The sequence below is a fragment of the Saccopteryx bilineata genome, chromosome 2 (genome assembly GCF_036850765.1).
Source record: "Saccopteryx bilineata isolate mSacBil1 chromosome 2, mSacBil1_pri_phased_curated, whole genome shotgun sequence".
NCBI classification, from domain to species: Eukaryota; Metazoa; Chordata; class Mammalia; order Chiroptera; family Emballonuridae; genus Saccopteryx; species Saccopteryx bilineata.
Genome location: NC_089491.1, coordinates 46,847,406 through 46,867,025, shown reverse-complemented (window position 1 = coordinate 46,867,025; position 19,620 = coordinate 46,847,406). Strand labels below are relative to the sequence as shown.

General features: G+C 43.5%; 1 protein-coding gene across 4 annotated transcripts in view; it reads right to left on the bottom strand.

Annotated features, from left to right (window-relative positions):
• TLE1 (TLE family member 1, transcriptional corepressor) overlaps positions 1–9,336 on the bottom strand; it is a 90,668-nt gene extending 81,332 nt beyond the window's left edge. For all 4 annotated transcript variants that reach the window (XM_066257024.1, XM_066257025.1, XM_066257026.1 and 1 more), the window contains exons 1-4: positions 9,195–9,336; positions 8,312–8,412; positions 6,801–6,864; positions 6,650–6,694 (exon numbers count right to left, since the gene is read on the bottom strand). In XM_066257024.1, coding sequence (XP_066113121.1) covers positions 6,650–6,694; positions 6,801–6,864; positions 8,312–8,412; positions 9,195–9,218 — 234 coding nt within the window. In that variant the 5' untranslated portion in view covers positions 9,219–9,336. The remainder of the gene's footprint in view (positions 1–6,649; positions 6,695–6,800; positions 6,865–8,311; positions 8,413–9,194) is intronic.
• Positions 9,337–19,620: the final 10,284 nt, after the last annotated feature.

Here is a 19,620-nt window from a genome sequence, read left to right as displayed (position 1 = left end):
AAATTAGAAAATCTCTCTCACATCTGAGTGACTACACTTACTCTCTCCACATAAAACAACCAAACTAGATACATACATGGGATAATCCTATGGCACATTTCTTACTGTAGAATTCACCAAACCTATTAGTGAGGACTATTTTCAAAGTATGAATGCCTAATCTTGTCAAATAAGCTGACAGACCAAAACAGGTGTTTAGCATTAAATTAAAAACCGTATCTCCAGCCCTGGCCAGCTGGCTCAGTGGTAGAGCGTCACCCCAGCATGTGGAAGTTCCAGATTCAATTCCCGATCAGGGCACACAGGAGAAGTGCCTATCTGCTTCTCCATCCTTCCTCTACTCCTTTCTTTTTATCTATCTCTTCTCCTCCCCCAGCCAAAGTTCCATTGGAGCCAAGTTGGCCTGGGCGCTGAGGATGGCTCCATGGCCTCTATAGGCACTAGAATGGCTCCGGTTGCAACAGAGCAACGCCCCAGATGGGCAGAGTCCCTAGTGGGCATCCCGGGTGGATCCCGGTCAGGTGCATGTGGGAGTCTATCTATCTCTCTGCCTCCTCCCCACTTCTTACTTCAGAAAAATACAAAAAAACAAAAAAAAAAACATATCTCTAACATTCCATATTAAAAGTACTAGTTCTGAGAATTTCAATTTTAAAATAATCTGAAGCAATAGTAAGCAATAGGGACTAGAGGGGTTGGGGTGACTGAGTGAATCAAAAAGCCTTAATAATGAGACCCAGTCCATTTCTTAGTTTCCTCCAATTTAATCTACTTATGGAAACCACAAAAGTTTAATAACTAAAGAGCAAAGACTCAGATTTATGGAAACTTAAAAATGGTTCCATGAGCCTGACCAGGCGGTGGCACAGCGGATAGAGCATCGGACTGGGATGCAGAGGACCCAGGCTCGAGACCCCGAGGTTGCCAGCTTGAGCGCGGGCTCATCCGGTTTGAGTAAAAGCTCACCAGCTTGAACCCAAGGTCACTGGCTCCAGCAAGGGGTTACTCGGTCTACTGAAGGCCCCCGGTCAAGGCACATATGAGAGAGCAATCAATGAACAACTAAGGTGTTGCAATGCGCAATGAAAAACTAATGATTGATGCTTCTCATCTCTCTCCGTTCCTGTCTGTCTGTCCCTGTCTATCCCTCTCTCTGACTCTCTCGGTCTCTGTAAAAAATAAATAAATAAATAAAATTAAAAAAAAAAAGGTTCCATGAGCCAGTAACTGAATATATCTTTAAGTTTAACCACCACATGCCTGACCTAAGGTGGCGCAGTGGATAAAGCATCGACCTGGAATGCTGAGGTTGCTGGTTCAAAACCCTGACCTTGCCTGGTCAAGGCACATATGGGAGTTGATTCTTCCTGCTCCTCCCCCCCTCTCTCTTTCTCTCCCCTCTCTAAAATGAATAAATAAAGTCTTAAAAAAAAGTTTAACTACCACACAAGATGATTTATTTATTTAAATATTTGCTAAGGGAACAGATATTTTTTTCTTCTTCTGTGTTTCTTAATAAACACTGTTTGAAGGTACATCTTAAACTATCTGGCCAAAAGACTCTACTCAATTTATATGTACAAGGTGCTGGGTTCCAGTGGAGGTACAGTGACACTCCCCTATTGTGATATGAGCCAAACTAGAACCTGCCCAGTCTAAACCCTTATTTTTCAGGGAGGAAAACCGAGGCCCAGGAAACTTGTTAATGACTTCAATCAAAGTCCCTAATTAGGGAACTCAATGAAGTATTTTGCATGAAGGTACACCCTACAGATCACAGCAGCTCCCAATTCATTCCACCTCTTCTCTGTTCTGTCCCTGAACTTGCCTCCCTCCCTCACCTCACCCTATTACCAGCCCTGTTGGGTTCTGTCTTTACATAATATTTTGTTCCTCTTGGAGTTTTCACTATCAATTTTGAATTTTAAAAATAGTATCATCTATCTTGAGTACTAAGTTTTTTGATACTTTCCTTAAATTCTGTGCCCAAGGCAAGTGCCTCACTTCTCACCCAGCTCAGCCCTGGACAGAAACTGGAACCAGCCCGGTTTGGTAGGTGCAGGTTAATTAGTAAGAACTCAGCCCTGCTTGCTGATTAAAAAAAAAAAAAAAGACTATTCTTGTACCTCCAAATCTGGGCTCTCAATACACAAGGAGCTTTATCTCTTTTTAACTTATGCTGGTAAAGGACAGTCCTGGCTAATGCAAATGAAGTTGGGGACCACTCTAATACTGATGACAGCTACCCTCTTGGTATTACAACATTAACACCTGGTAGAGCTTAACTCTAAGTGCCTGCACTTCATCTAGTCATTTTCCATTCAGAGACACCGACTTAGGAAAAAAAACAACTTCAAAGTAAGAAACTGTATATACAGAACACAACTGGTTAAAAAACAAGGAGAAAGGTCAAACTTGCAAATAGTAAGAGTCACATCCATGGAATTTACCTCCTAGGAGTTCCACCTAAAAACTTAAAACAAAACAAAACAAAAACTACTAAAGAACAACTTTTTTTTTGAGTGACTTTAAAGCACCCATCAAAATTGTGAGAGCAGTTCTACTCCAAAATTTACATGGTCTGAGACACTGTGCTTGCTGAAATACTGCATGCAGCTGGAAACACTAAGCTCTCATCCAGTTTTCCCTTTCCCTTCTCCTTCCCCAACCCATGACCAGGAACGTAGAATATATCTTTCCTTGCACAGCTTGTCCTTTCATCTAAATTCTTCACCACCCTGCAGAGTCCCACAGGCTCGCTGCCTGCTCTTCAGAAGAACAGAGGCACAGTGAGACAAAGTGACTGATCAAGCTCACTGCATCACTAGGTCTCAACCAGGAGTCCTGGCCGGCCACGTTTCAAACGTTCTTTTATTCTTAGGGTTACTTTAATCTGCAGTGTGCCAGATTGATTACAACTTTCTACAGACCTGTGGCTGTGGCCCCCACAGATGAATCAGTACTGTTAATTCTCATCATAACTTTTAGAACACACTCCCAGCCTCAGCATGTCCTGTATATCACGAAGCTGATCAGCACAAAGAGAGAACAGGATAGACATGCAGGTAGATACACTTAGTTCACTACAAAGAGGCCCCAAGCATGATTCTACAGCTGGGAATCCTCAGGAAGAACCACTGAGTTGAGGACCAGGTGACCCGAACTCAAACTTCGATAGGTGCTCAGCCTTGACAACGCCCAGACTCTGAACACGTGCCCACAGCTGCAGGCACAGCAAAACACCTACCACCCCTAATCTACTTCACAGGATGAGGCAAATCACTTTTGAAAACTGGTGCCTGGCCTATGGTGGTGCAGTGGATAGAGCATTGACCTGGAACCCTGAGGTCGCCAGTTCAAAACCCTGGGCTTGCTCAGTCAAGGCACATACAACAAGCAACAAAGTAAGCAATATGAAGTCACCATGAATTGATACTTCTCTCCCACCCACCTCCCGTAAAATCAATAATTAAAACTTAAAAAGAAAACTGTACTGTAGAAATTCAAGGCATCAATGACAATTTATGGTATGGCTTCACCAGCCTGCTGAAAAGACACACAGTGGAATACATAGGCTTATATACATATTTACAGCGCACATCGTTCCCCAAAATATCAAATGACGTAATACCATGCCACAGGACAGGGAAAAAAGCCTCTCGAGTCTACACTGCTAAACACATTAGGCACACACCTCAGAACAACTAGACTCACATTAACTTGCTGGTTTTTACTGTACCCTAACCCTTTGGTGGCATCAGAGTTGCCTCAATTTCTCATGAGAAATCTCCACCTCTCTCTTATAGAGATAGCTAGAGTTTTTAAGATCTATCCAGAGACAAATGGACAGGCAGAGATCTATGAAAGACTCAAAAGAAAAAAACATTTGTCTTTAACTCTATAATAAAAGACTTAAGTATCCATTACCACCCCTCTGCCGCTGACTTCTCAGTAGCCAGCCACAAATGGGAGCCGAGAAAGTAAGGGGAAGGCTTATCAGGAAGTGTTGACACAACATAAACACGGACTGCGGGCACCAAACCAAGTAGGGAAACCACAATTATACCACTCTTGATTTGGATGCACTTCCACTTTTTTTTTCCCAGACAGAAAAGTCTGGTGAGACTTGACACTGAAATCTCTAAAACTCACTGCCCTCCAACAAACCCTCTGAAAGGGGGGAAGGGAGAGCAGTAGTCACACTGGATGGAGATAAATCTTAACATTAAACCTCTCTCTACAGAAGTTTCCCCATCACTGCATTTTTTCAGTAACAAAGATGTTGTCAGAAATGACAATTTTTTGTGTCCCCTGATGATGCCTTTCTAGCATTTGGTTATAAGCCATAAAGCAGGACTAATTTCAGCCTGTCAGGAGTCTTGCTAATGCCCAGTTTCCCCCTAGAGAGAATTCCTGTCAAATCTAATGAGAGCTCCAAAGGCCCTCTCTACAATATAATGAGCACTTAGGCCATGCTGGTGATCAGGCGGCAAAAAGCATCAATTTGAGCCTGGCTACACCCTGGGGGCCAGACGTCACCAGTTTTAATAAGAATTATGATTACTAGCTGCACCAAATGTCTCCTCAGAACTTATTATTAATGTGTGACATTCAGAAGGATGTTTTTCAAATGTAAGGCCACTTTAAACTGAATTATGGCACTGCTTTGCATACCACTCTAGTTAAGGTTCTGTCAGCATTTACAATATAAACTAAATTTCAGGGGGCTGAATACCCTACTACGAAGAATATGGCATCTCTCAGCTTTTCATGTTTTTCAAATTACTGAGCCAATTATATATAACATATTATTAACGCAGACTGGCTGGTGGACAGACAAACTGACGGAGTACAATAACTCAGAAAACTATTTTCACACCATGGGGGTTCCTGACCCTCTTCTCCCCTACTTCCTATGCAATAAAGAGGTCATCCGCCAGGTAACCTACAGAAACCCAGAAGAAACACATACCTCTTAGCTCCCCAATAAATCCAGCACCAGCACACATCACACAAAGGTGGCTTTCCCTTATAAAAGAGTCAGTGAGGTTACTAAATCCTTTGAGTTGAGTTTAAGAAAAAGCTTAATCTCCTCTTATTCTTCCAGGATTTTTGTTAGCAAAAAAAAAAAAAAAAAAGTGGGGGTTCCTTTAGGGTTGACTAATTTAAAAAAAAAGTCATATTAAAAGTTCTTGACCAAGATGATTTACGTAATTTATTTAAATAACCACAGGTCTTCTAACTTGATTACTATCCACAAGTTGCAAGTACCTCAATCAGGCACTAGCCATTTAAACACATACAAAGACACAAAAACAAAAGCACAAACCCAACATAAACTAAGCTACCAACTCTGCAAATCTGAATAAATCAGCATTTTTAAAGGCCTACTTATATTATTAATGAAAGACCCTGAACTTCACTATCTCTTTCCAAACACATATCTAAGAACAGATCTAATGTACAGGATGATAACATTATGAAACCTATGATGAATTAAAAATCAAACAGGGCAGAGTTACAAAAGCAGAATTCAACTCTGAAATACACTTGCTTAATGAAAGTCTTTGACTATAAGGAAGATCTGAAGGCTGAACTAATCAATTTCTCCACTGTGCCCCAGCCAGTCAGCCATGCTCTTTAATTTAATGAAACAAGGGTTTGAGATGAAATAGCACATATACATCAAGTAAGAATTGTATTGTTGCACTTTGAAATGTGTCCAACTGTGCAACTTCATCTGATGATAATTTTTTAAGAGGCAATCGATTTCTAAAAGACTTATTGTACTAGTGTCTTGATGAAAAAGTGAATGTCAGCATATCTACAGAATACTTACACCCTGCCATTAATGCTTTCTTTGGCAGACAATGACCACTCAATCGAGGGTCCTCTGGGCTGAGCAATCATTTAGCTTTTCTTCTCTTATGAGGTCCTTAGTGCCTTGTTCCAGCTCAATACTCTTTTTATACACCATTATAGTAGCCATAAGTGTGAATTTTATGGGAACTTGCAAACTCATAGTCATAGCTAGGAGCTTTCCAGTCACTAATCTTTTCATGCTTTTAAAACCACTAGGACTGAAGCAACTCCCAACATATGCTGTGGCCAAAAAAGAATGCTTTTTTCACCTCCAAACCTGTACCAACTAAGAAATTTTTCAGAAAGATGTATGTCAATAAGCCACTAATCCTGAGTATCACTTTATGCAGCCCCAAAGCATGACGAAAATTCCAGTCATATACCTTGTTTAACGTGATTTATAGATGAGAGTATCTCACAGGTCCACACTTCTTTCCAAACCAGAACAAAAACTTTAGCCATTCTCAACCTCAGCAACTCAACAGAATAACCCAGATCTTTCAAGGAGAATATATCTATCCAGGTGGAAAAGGAAACTCAGAGACTCAATTCCTATCTGCCCATAAACAAGCCAGTTTACATTTCCAAACCACTTCTCATCCAATCATTTAAACTTTCTGTACTGTTACTGTCAGGAAGCAACCTTGCTGCAGAATACTAGCACCAATCTACAGGAAGGGAAACCAAGGCAGAAAAACGGCATACAAACCCCCCACTAGGACAAAGCCAGCATTAAAAAAATCATGACTCATTTGTCTTTTCAGCATGAGATTTAACAAAAGCTTACCTGTTTATGCATTTCTATGTTTAATCCATATGACATTTCATAATACTGTAAAAAAAATCAAGTATTTCATTAACTCACGTTTTATAATGCTAAGAACACATATTTGCTCATATTACATGAAAAGGAAAACAGTCTAATTTTGGATACCTACCATCACATAGTGCCTCTGCATTTCTGTCTTCTCACTTGCCAGTTTCTCACATTCCAATTTAAGGCTAGGAAAACAAAACAGGCAACTTAATGTAAACATTATGTCACTTGTTTTAACATCTGTCTCACATATTTGCACTTCAAGTAAAAACAGAGACCAATTTGGAAAAGCCATAAACTATCTAGGTAAATATACAAAAACTCTGTCCTTGCATTGAACAGGAGAAAGAAATCAAGCGAGCCTTATACAGTATCCAATCAGCTACTATCATTTTTCTTCTTGGTGCATACCTGGTTAGATGACAAGAAGGAAAAATCTGCTAAAAATCTGTGATCTACCCTAAAAACTTATTCTTCCTGGTGGTTATCTGTTCATTCCTATTTTCCTGCATCGAAGTTTGCTTCTCTGGACTCCACCAAAATCCAGCCTTTGCCCAATCTTCAGTCTCAGGCAGAGGCTGTACTGTCTTTGCCAACTCAAACAGTCTCTAGGTTTGAAAAGTGTAACTGTAAAGTTACTTCTGCAATTGTTGGTTCCTTTTAAAATCTCTGGTTTTTAAATCCCTGCCAAAATATATCAAACAGCTACTGCAATAAAGTGGGTTGAAGTCCTCCCTGCTGGGTAAACACTGTGGGCAGGTAGGTATGCCTCAAGCTCTAGAGATTATTATCTTCAAGTAGACAAAAGGTCAATAATCAGAAAGCCTCCTACAAAATAAGAAAATCCACACTCAAGCATCTGTGTGCTTTTTCTCAAGCATGAAAAAAATAAAAACTGTCATTACACAGTTATTTCTTCCCTCCAATCAGTTAAGACTTCATAGAAATAAAGAGGAAACTAACATTTCCAGAAGTTCACTATGAATGGGACTGCTTTACAAAGTTTTCACTTACAAATCTTTTGAAGTCTCAATAGATGAAAAGACTAAAGCTGAGATGGATATAAATGGAACTCCAATCTCTTATCCTACCCAAGCCAACCCAGAATGACACCAAAGTAGGTGAGCTTTCCTTTATACACATCCACCCCCCTCAACACCACCGATGCTGGGCACAGCTAAAAGCATCTAGCTTTCCATAATGGATTCTGCTTCAGACCACCCAATTCTCTAGCTTGGCAAACAGTGATTTCAACACTGGCTTTGCCTCCCTGAACCCGCACTCCAGGGCTGCGACATCGACTGAACCAAGGTTTTAGCTCAGCCTGTTGCAAAATAAACAAATGAAGTGCAAATATTGATGGTTCTCATGCAATACACGAAAACAGACTCCCTGGAACAGCAGCAAAGGGCAAAAGGGAAACAATGGGAAGAGGAGGAGACAAGAGAAGGGGCTGCCCTGGTAGAGCCAGGAAAGGGGGTAATGTGAATGACAGGTCTTTACTGCGACTCCACACGCCACCGCCTGGACGCCTGTACTAAGTACAGCCATCACCACCGCCTCCACGGGCTGGGCGACGAGGGGCACCAGGTTGACCTCGCGACCACTCGCCTTGCACGGCCCGACACGCACCTGTGATACTGAGCCTGCAAGAACTGGAATTCCTCTTTAATGCGGTCCAGGGATTCCGGAATAGTGAACTTGAAGGGCTGGCCTGCAGCCTGGTGCGGCGTCTGGGGGCGACCAGCGAGGGGACCGAGAATCGGTGATGCAGGCGGATGGATAAAGCAGTAAGTCAAAAGACAGAAAAGGGGGTGGGACATAAACAAAAAAATAAAGTTAGAAGTGGAGGAAAACTGAGTCTCAAACTGTAGTTTGCATTTTACTTTGGGGAGGGAGAAAATGGACCTTCTTCCAACCCCCAGCTTCTAAAGAAGCTCGCAGCCTCTTCTAGCCTCCAGGGTGGGTCGTAGTAAGTGCGCTCGGGTCACACGGCTGGAGGGAAAGGGGCTCCCCGGCGGCTGCTGAGAACTCGGCCAGATTGTGGAGATCGCCACCCCATCCCCCCACGGGGGCGATAATGACCCAGGGGACCAGAGGAGAAAAACAACTCCCAAACGCTCCCAGTTCCCAGAGTAGCAAGGGCCACCTCCAGGCACGCCGGAACGGGGGCCTCATTGACATGCAAATAAGCGAAACCAAAAACAAAGGGGGGGCACCCTACCCGCCCCGGGGAAGGGGGAGGATGTGGCTGCGGGAACGAAACCCCAGCCTCTCAGGGTGCCCCCGCCCCCCTTGTCTAGATGTCAAGTAGGAGGGGGCCCAAAGGAAAAGGGGGAAATTGGGAGTTTCGACCCACAACCCACCCCAAAAGGCCAGGGCCCGGGACCTCCCAGCCTTGCGCTCGCAGAGACTAAGGAGTCCGCCAGAATGGAGCAGCCACCCGCCTCCCTACCGCAAGGCAGAGTGCCTCCACCCCGCCACAACCGTGCCCCCCTGGCCAGCCGCGCCTCACCGGGTGCCGGCTCTGCGGGAACATCGCTCTGGCGGCGGCCGCGGCTCTGTTCCCGGGCAACTCAATTCTCCGCTCAATTTCCAACTTTAATCTCGCCGAGAAAAATTAAGCTGGGAAGCCAGGCAGAAGCAGGACGCACTGGAGGCCCGCTGGCTACGCACGCAGGCGCGCTTCGAGGGGCGCACGGGCCACTCGGCGCCCGGCTGCTCCTGCTCCCGCCCGGGCGGGCTCCCGGCGTTCAGGGCCACATCGCGGGGCACCGCGGACCCAGCTGCACCAAGAATCTCCGCGGCGACGCGCTGTACTCCAGCCCGCGGGCCTCGGCCCCCGGGGCGGGGAGGTGGGGACGCGGCTGACTCCGGCCCGCTCCCGTAGGCGATCCGCGTACGCGACAACCGTCCCGGGCAAACAGATCCAGACGGGCTGCTTTGCTTTGCTCTCTCCCAGTCGGCTTTCACTCCGGGTTTTCCCCGCGGCGCCCGCGGCAGGCGAGGTGCAGGTGGTACGGCGCCCCCGACTAAACCCGCACAAACAAACCTGGCGAGGTTCGGGGCCGGCCCCCGCTGGCCCGGGAAGCACCTTCAGTCGGGCAGTCGCAGGCCCCCGACAGACTAAAGAGAGCGAGGTAGGGGCGGCGGTGGAGGCTCTGCGCCCGACGCTCCACAGCCTCAGCCCCGGCCGAAGCGCGCTGGCTGACGGCGAGGCGGGGAAAGTGCGGAGGGCGCGCCGGCAGGCTGCTCGGCACGCCCCGTGTGACCTGCACTCGATGTTCTCCGCGGTCGCACAACCCTTCCAGGCCCGACGGGGCTACTCCGCGAAGGGCAGTCCCGCAGCCGTCTGCCGCTCCTCGAGGCTGGGGCGCATCCGTGCGCGGCGCCGGGTGAGCACTCGCGCCGCACCTCCGGCCCAGCCGCTTCGGACCTTTCCTCCGAGCCTCTTCCTCGATCTTTGCTTTCCTTTCCTTCGTCTTCCTCTACGTAAAAAGCGCTCCAGCCCGTTGTAAAGTTCTCTTACGACCCGGGGTACGACATCCACGAGGTGGTGGCGAGAAGAACAGGAGTGAGCTCCGCCGCTCGGCCTCCCTCCCGGCCGGCAAACTCCGCGGACGAGTCCGGAATAGTAGCGACAGCGGCAGCCGGTGGAGGTTAAGTCTCCGCCGGCCGGCGTTGGTCCGGGCTGTGGCACGGGTCTGGCCCGGCCGTGAAGAGGTGGGGGTGGTGCAGTCGGCTACCTAGGGAACGCGGGACATAGGGAACCTGCCGACGCTACTGCTTTTCCTACAGCCTCCGCTCCCGTCGCTGCCGCCGCCGCCCGCGTCTCTCGCGCCGGTTACATTAACACGCGGTTTCACACTCCGGAGCTAACCAGCGCCGGCCCCGCCCAGCCCCGCGCAGGCCCCGCCCAGTCCGGTGCAGGAGGGGTGCGCCAGCAACGAGCTGGCAGGCGACGCGGGCCTGGGAGGTTGGGAGGGGGAGTAGAAGGCCAGCGTCAGCCAATCGCCTGCATCGGGCCCAACGTGGGGTGCATACGCGAGGCCTCCCTGGAGCCTATGGCGGCACAGCACTGGACGGGCCGTCCCCCCTTCCACTCCCCCTCCTATTCTACCCAACTCGCTTCCATCTCCGCCGTCTCCTCCATCTCCCCTCCCATCCCTCCCAACCCTCCTCAGCCAGCCGCGTCCTCCCGGGCTCGGTGAGGAACTGTTCCTGGGGAACGGCGGGACGCCGAAGCCAGCCAATGGGAAGCGACGAGACGCGGAGATTGGCACTTTGGATGGGAAGGTCGGTGGGAAGGAGAGCGGCGGAGCCGAGCTGTCAATCAAAGTAACGTGGGGCCTGTGAGGGAGCGCGCGGGTGCGCGCGAGCGGGAGGGACCGGCAAGCGCGCAGCTACGGAGGCTGGGGGTTCGAGTTTGCAAAAATCCTGCCACTTGATCACTTTTGCCTTTAATGAAAAGTCTGAGGTTTCAGTGAGAAGGACTCTGAGACCAGCCACGTAGTTTCTTGGGAGGAGTGGCGTAGGCTTTTTGGCAGTTAGAGCCAAAGGCACCTTTGGGGTGCTGGCCCCTTGTTTGATTCTAGTCTTCTGAAAGTAAGGTCACATTAAAATTTTCTCTGAGGTTTGGTTTTCCTTGAGCTGTCGTTTCGCGGTAGCACAAGAAAGAGTGGACTGTGCACTTGATGGAAAATACATAAATGGGCAAAGCGTTGGCCATCCTATGTAACCCAGCCGTTTAAGACTTGACTTTTACTGCCCACGCCCCTTCTGCACCTAAAGTGATAGGATTTGGTTTTTATCGGAGGATTTCAAACCACTTTGCAAAAAGGTCTGTCTGCCTTCGTTGAGCGGCAAGTATATCCAAGGTGCTGCTAAGGTTAGGCACGCGTGTCCCAGTCGCAAATGCAAAGTTTTTCACTGAGGCTCGAAATCTAGGGTCCGTGTTTTAAACAATCCCAACATCGCTGTGTAGTGGGAATAAGAGACTGCTGAGAGTTTTAGGGGCCTCAGCAACACGACTGCGAGTCTGTCTCCAATTCCTGGAAACAAAGGGAAACAGTGGAATAAACTACCATTGAGACCTGAAAAACCAGTCCTGCCCATCCCCTACCCATAGATTGGGTGGTATGGTACCCCAGGGCTGAGCCAAGTTAGGAGCTCACTGGGAAGCGTTGAGTAAAAAACGTGGCTAAAATTATTATGAAGTGGAACTTAAAAGGGATTTGGGGATTTTTCAATAAATGGTCATACTGTATGAGTTTCCAGTTTTTTGTCTGTTTCTTTTAACTATATCACACAGCAGAAAACCTTCAATATTGCTGCATTTATACTTTTGTTTAAAGAACAGTTCAGTGGAGCTCTTTCACATGATTAGTGAGTAAATAATGCTGTTTTAGCCAAATGGTGGTGAATTCTTCCATGAGAAAGACACATCTTTGACAAGTATTCTTCTTACATTGGAATGTACTTACCAAGCTTTTAGTACTAATAATAGCGCAGTCCTATTATTTTATTTTCAAGAGACTTATGGAAGGCATTTATTTAAACAGAAATGCATTTTATTTGAAGATTTGCTTTTATAGAAATCTTTTTCTTGAAATATTAAAAGCAACCTGTAGATAATACATTTCACTATTGGAGTTGTTTTTAAATATGTATGGCATTGATTTGTCTATAGTTGCATCAATCCCAAATATCAATTATAAATGAAAAATTAAAGGAGCGATTTTAGCCAGTCTTTACAGACCATGGAAAATTCTTAAACAAGTTTGGCATTGTTGCTTTGCTGTGTTCTTATTATATAGGATTAGGAAGGGGTCATATCATTTATTTTGCTAAAATAGAGAATGGAAAGGAAGGAAACATTGTCCCCCTTTTCTTGGTTAAATTTGGTGATGACCAGAACAGGCATGCTTCACATATAGGACTTCTTGAAATCATATGATCCATGGGCAACTAAGTTTGTCCTTTGGCAACCTGTGTACCTTGAAATCTTCACCTAGTGATTGGGTCACATAAGCCAGTCTGTGATCAGTGCATCCCATGATCAGTTCCAGGACATTGTAGGAAACTCCCTGAATATCACAGATATGCCTGTGTATGCTGGAACACCTGGAGCCACTGAGACTTCTCCTGGCTTACCCAAGTTTTACTTTAATTTACTGGCATAGGCTTGTAATTAAGTTTAAACAGAGAAATTAAAACTCTGTATTTTGAGACAGGAACAAAAGTGTTGCTACGTTTCTACTCACCCCTTTTTATCCCCTTCAAAATCATTACTAACACAGTGTGTTTAAAATGTTCCCTAATCTAGCTAGTCAAAGCAAACATGTCTATTCACTGTATTCCCCAGTTTGCCATGAGTGAAACTTGGAAATTCTCTTTTAATCAGTGCTTTCTAACCAGTAGAATTTGAAACACCAGGCCTTCTGATTTTCTTATAATGTAGTAACTGGAAAAAAGAAAAGAGTAATGATTGTAAAATTGGAAGGCCTTTAATTGTGTGTATAGAGATGGTAGTTTTCCGTGGCTTCTTTCTGGGACAGTGCATCCTCCTTGAGAAAAGGAGAAGGCTGGGCCCCTTTTCAAGGTCATATTTTCTCTGGGATTGTCATGCTGTAATAATTATACTACAAAACTCATCCAACTGTATTACAAATGATGTTTAAACAATCAAGTAGCTTTAATCTTATGTTTTAAATAAATAATATATGTGCACATTGCCTACAGCCTGCTTAAAAGAAAATGGTCCTACTCATGAAATCTGTAATTTTGATCTTCTGCTTAAAGTCTGTTAAACATAATCTTCTTCACCTTTAACATAGTCATATGTGGATGATGTTTCTACATGAAATAATATTAAATATTCTGCGTACGTAAGAAAAAATGTCTCTGAAAAAAGTTTTCTTTTTATTCTCCGCAAAGAAATAAACAAAAAGAAACAAAAAGATTGTCAGATTGTTTATTATATCACTGATGTATATATGGGTATATTTACATTAACTTGTTGCTGATTATCAAATGTTCAACTCACCAATCGCGTTAGTAGTTAATTACAAAAGCTAGATGCTATGTGTAGTAGCAATAGGAAAATGATGGCAGCTGGTCATAGAAATGATGCATCTTCTTTTAAATTTTTTACTTTTTCATTTGAAACAAAGAATAATTATGTTAATTTTTGAAAGATCAGTTTTGTCATTTTTCTCTTCCTTTTAATTGAATTATTTTGACTTTTTTTTTTTTAACTGGGAGCGTCTCAAACCTAAGAATATAGGGTCCAGGAAAAATGTTCCTAGAATTGCTTTATAACCTTTCCTTCCCACCCCTTTACCAAATAAAAGCACAGGATGGGCAAGGGGGATGAAGGGAGAAAGAGAAAAAGAAAAAAATCAGTAGCAAATCCATGCAGCAGTAAAACCTCAAATAAAATCACATCCAGAGAATCTCTCGTGGTTTCACACAATCTGGTAAAATTAGAGATTGCAGGAAACCAACTAAATTAAACTGGGAGCATTTGAAGAGAAACGAGCAGACTTTATGAAAATGACACATTGACTGACCAGTATGCTTTTTTATCAACAATTTTTTTGTTAAGACGCAGATCAAAGGAACCTGCATATGTTTTCATTTTGTTCTAACTAGAAAATTACATCCAGATGTTTAATAGGCATTCGGTTGGTTTTTCAGCATTGATTAGATATGTTGGTTCTGTTTGCTTACAAGTGTAGCCGGATCATTAGCTAATGCAAAGAAATGTTTGCTGTGAGTTGCTAATTAGGGCTTTTGGAAACCCTCCATGCTCAAGAACAATTTGTACAGTGGCCAGAAGAACTTGTGGGACTGGGGGAAGTTGTTTTTCCTTTTCTGTCAGGGTGGAGAGAAGTAGACAACCCTGTTCCCTGATCTCCCTTTGCCTACGGGGATTGCGATGCTCTCCCTGAGGCCTGGAGTGCAAATAAATTAGGAAGAGACCACACAGGCACTCCCAAACAGAGAGATAAATGGGCTCTTTCTGGAACAGTCACCATGCTGTCTTTGGGGATAGGGGGAGCAAATATCTAAAACGCTTCACATTAACATGTGGAAGATGCGCGGTGTTAATGTTATCAAATACACAGCCTTTTTAAGTATACTTTAGAGACAGATGGGAAAGCCCTTTATGATAAACGAGTGTACTTGAATTCATTACTGTAGTACTTATAATTAAAAATGTCTCCTTTGCAATTTCAGTACTTTAACAGGGTACAAGAGACCAAGCTTGGGAAGGGAAAGCCTGGGGCTTGTGAAAGGAGTGAGGGAGTGGAATTTTGGAGCCCGGATAAGCCTGGGAGGAAATGCAGTGTTTACTTTCACAGCCTACCCATTTGTTTACCTTGTTAAACCCCAAAACTTGTAGGAGATTACCCATTCACACGGCATTCAAGTAAACTGTTTGAGAATTTGAGGCACCAGGCAGATAAACATCGCGGCTGGCCAGTCACCTTTTCAAAAAACACTTGGCCTACAGAAGAACACCACCTCTGCTGGGGTCAACTTTTGTTTATTTAAGTCTGTATTTCTAGAGAGCTATGGGGCCAAAATAGTCTGTGTTTATAAGCCATCATGGAGGTACGGATACAGATGCCATCGTAGCATGTTCTTCCGTGGATGTATGCCCCTACTCAGCCTGTTTATATCTTGTGCACATGTATGGCACACTCCTGTGTGTTAAATGTAAATTGATTAATTAGGGATTTTCACACCAATAGAATAGATTCATTAGTTTTTCTTGAAACAGTTTAGAGAGCCTTTCTGTCAGAGCTTTCAAAGTCCACTTAGGGAGGTGTCCCTGAAAAGCAAGGACAGTATTTGGGGGCAAAATCAGATACTGCCTGGAGCTTAGGCCATTGTAATGAGTTTAAGTGAAGTTAGCTACCCACTGTCCCTCTCCCCACCCCTTTTAAATCATTCTAATGTCTGATAAAAGTTAGGATAATATACCTTTTTATTCTTTTATTTTAGCATTTAGCTCAAAAGAAGCTGTAGGGCATTTGGTAGACAAAAGAAAAAAGCAGTTAAAGGAAGTCCCTTTGATGCTCCTTCCTACCTGTTCGCATAACAAGAGCAGACCTCAGCCCCTCACGGCTCTTTGCTATAGGCCCTGGACTTGCTAGGGAATCAACATTAAACTGAGACTTCTTTCCTGTTATCTTAAAAGGTTTTGTTTTGGCAGTGTCATTTAAATTACCTTCCTGAAGCTAGCAATTTCTTTGAAGGGTTCAAGTTGGAGAGTTCAGCTAATCAGTGTTCATGGTCGAAGGCAGGTGAGCTCTAGTAAAAAGTCCAGGTACCTCCATGGATTCTAGAATGGCAAGTCTAGGCCTAGACAAACAAGTCAAATGACATAAAAACAGAATGCTGGGCTAGAAGGCAAGTAAATATTCCAGATACCTTCACGGATTGTAGAGTGGCAAGTCTAGGCCTAGACAAACAAGTTAAATGATATAAATACAGAATGTTGGGACATTCCATAAGATAACTGTCTTGGGCTCTTTAAAAAGTTAATGTCAGGAAAGGGTTGGAGGAGAAAGTGAGAGGACTATTCCCTGAAAACAAAAACATGATGATAATGTAATAAGTAAATCTTTATTGGCTCCTTTTTTTTTTTTTTTTTTTTTTTTTTTTTTTTTTTTTTCTGAAGCTAGAAACGGGGAGAGACAGACAGACTCCCGCATGCGCCCGACCGGGATCCACCCGGCACACCCACCAGGGGGCAACGCTCTGCCCCTCCGGGGCGTAGCTCTATTGCGACCAGAGCCACTCTAGCGCCTGGGGCAGAGGCCAAGGAGCCATCCCCAGCGCCCTGGCCATCTTTGCTCCAATGGAGCCTCAGCTGAGGGAGGGGAGGAGAGAGACAGAGAGGAAGGGGAGCGGGAGGGGTGGAGAAGCAGATGGGCGCTTCTCCTATGTGCCCTGGCCAGGAATCGAACCTGGGACTTCTGCACGCCAGGCCGACGCTCTACCACTGTGCCAATCTGCCAGGGCCTCCTTGTTTAAACAAACAAAAAACACCCACAACAATTATGAAAAACTTTCTTGGACAATTTCATTGTAGACTGGATCTCAGGTAATAGGAAATTATGACTCTTTTTTTAATATATGAAAATATTGTGGATGTGTAGGAAGATGTTATTTTGAGAAGATGCATGGTGAAACAACTTCAAATGATGCTGGCAACTACAAATAAAGTGTGGAGCAAATAGCAAATTTAGCAAAAACTCTGCAGTTATAGAATTTAGGGATAAAGTCTGCAGTTAGTTATTTTACTATTCCTTCAACATTTCTGTATTCTTGAATTTGAATTTTTTCATGACAAAAAGTTTTGGGAAGTAATTTTAGATTTATTGTGTACATCTTTTTCTTCATATGTTAAATGGAAATTCCTTTTGAAGTTAAAAGATTGGCTTAATTTTGTTTTAAAACGTACAAAAAAAGTTGTGATCTATATTTTTTTAATTCTGATCATGGAAAAGCTGTCATATAATAACCAAAATATTACCCAGTGATTTTTGCGTTGGAGCTTTGCGTTATTTTATTTCATTATTTATGCTATTTTATTTTTGCTTGTTTCCTGCAATCTCAAATATCCATTACTTATCAAGTAATATAAAATGGAAATCTTTAAATAAGGAAACTACATTAACAATCCTTTAATGCATTGTTTTGTGGGTCATCAAGCTCAGAATCACCAGAAATTCTACATAAAACAAACTGTTTACATGTTAAAAATAAGGTAGTAGTAAATAAATTTTATTTTAGTTTCCTAATTCTCATTATAAATAGTTGTTTTGCTGGCCTTTTCATCACTTGAGCCTAGCAGTGAAATTTATAAATTTGATTTGGAAGTTTTCTTAATATTTTGAAATATAATGCTGAAACAGATTATTGCTGTGTACTAAACTTTAAGTATTAATCTTGCAAAGAAATGAAAATAGCACTAAATCTTGGATGATGACATTATACTCATCTAGAATCACACAGACACATGTTTATTATAAGCTAATAAATAGTTTTCTAGAAAAGTCCTGAAAAGTGACAAGGCATAATCTGAGAGGTGACAGTTGGAGAGCAGCATTCATTATTTTTTCTTTTAATAGTAACTATTTAGCATGCTTTTTCCCCCTATTACCATTATGTTCATTGAAAGGAAAAATTTCTGTGAGAATGGTAAACAGATTCTAGTTTGCATGCAAACAGATTAAATCCACAACTTCTGATGCAAAACTTGCCTTAAAGAGAGACAAATATGAAACTACAGGGAAACCAAGACTTTTCGAACACAGTGACTAATCAGTCTGTCTGATATTTCTAGCCACCATCCATGTAAGCAAAGATTATGTAAAATGAAAACATTAACTCTTCACCCTGGCCGAATAGCTTGGTTGGTTAGAGCATTGTTCCTGGACTGCAGAGATCGATGGTTCAAGCCCCAGTCAGGGCACGTGCAGCAACGGATTGATGTTCCTGTCTGCGCCCCCCACCCCTGCCAATGAATTAAATTTTTCAAAAAATTTTTTAAATAACTGCTTCACCGTGGCAGAGAAAGCCCCGTAGGGACAGTCATCATTCTGCCCTCCCCCCCCCACAACCCCTCATCCCCACAGCCTCCATACTTGGAAAGAACAGGCAAAATACAATTGACACTTGAAAAACTGTTACAAAACACTGACAAGTATTAGATTGTAAATGTTGATTAATGTAAACAGCCTGTCTCAAGGAAAAGTACCTTCCTTAAGAACACTGGTTTTCAATTAGCATTTCTATGGAGACTGGTATCTTTCTTCAGGTAACTCCAGAGAGTGAGTGGTTCAAGAAGTTAATTTGCCTTTGCTGGACAGAGTGAGTGTGACCAGATCTACGTGTTTGATTTCTGAAAAAAAGTTGATAGGTTAAAAAGTCAATGGGCCTTAAAAAGAAAGAAAATCCTTGCCCATGCTACAATATAGATAAACCTGGAGGATATTATACTAAGTGAAAGATGCCCTAAACAATAAGGCAAATAGAGTGGAATTCCACTTAAATGAGATAGCTAGAGTAGTCAAGTTCAAAGATAGAAGGTAGAGCCTGACCAAGTGGTGGCGGTGGTGCAGTGGATAGAGCGTCGGACTGGGATGCGGAAAGATAGAAGGTAGAAAGAATAGAGGTTGCCAGGGGGTGTGGAGAAAGAGGAATGGTGATTACTGCTCAACAAGTGCGCAGTTTCAGTCATGCAAGATGGAAAGAGTTCTGTGGGTGGGTGGTGGTGGTGGTACCACAACAGTGAGATTGTACTTAATGCCACTGAACTGTGCGGTTAAAAATAGTTAAGATGATCAGTTTTATATTATGTGTATGTTACCAAGTTTTTAAGTCAATAGGATTCTCTCTCTCTCTCTTTTTTTTTTTTTTTTGTCTTGCACCAGGTATACTGTGAATTCTCCACCTCTTTATTTCCTGAATTTGTGTATACTTGTGTTTGTTTATTGAGCACCTACTGTGTCAGAGACTGTTCTAAGTGTTTTACTTGTTTGTATTACCTCATTTGACCCTCATATCATTCCTATTAGGCAAGTACTGTCATCATCCTTGTTTTACTGACAAGAAACTTGAAGCCTCATACCTTCCCAGAGTAACATGTGCCAGCTGGGTCTTGAACCCTGGCACTTAAGAGAGCTCACTGGCAGCCACTATCCAGAGCTGAGTACTTAGTTACCCTTCAGAGTGGCGTTTCTCACTCTCCTCTCACTAGATCACATCCCTCATTGATCTACTGATAGGAAAACATTTAGATGTGTTTTGCCCACAAGCTTGGGTAGGATGGATTTCTCTTGGTACTTCTGAGGTAAGGTTGATACTTTAAGAATTTATATTCCTGTGCACGAGCTAACAGCTGCCTCGGGACTCCAGAATCA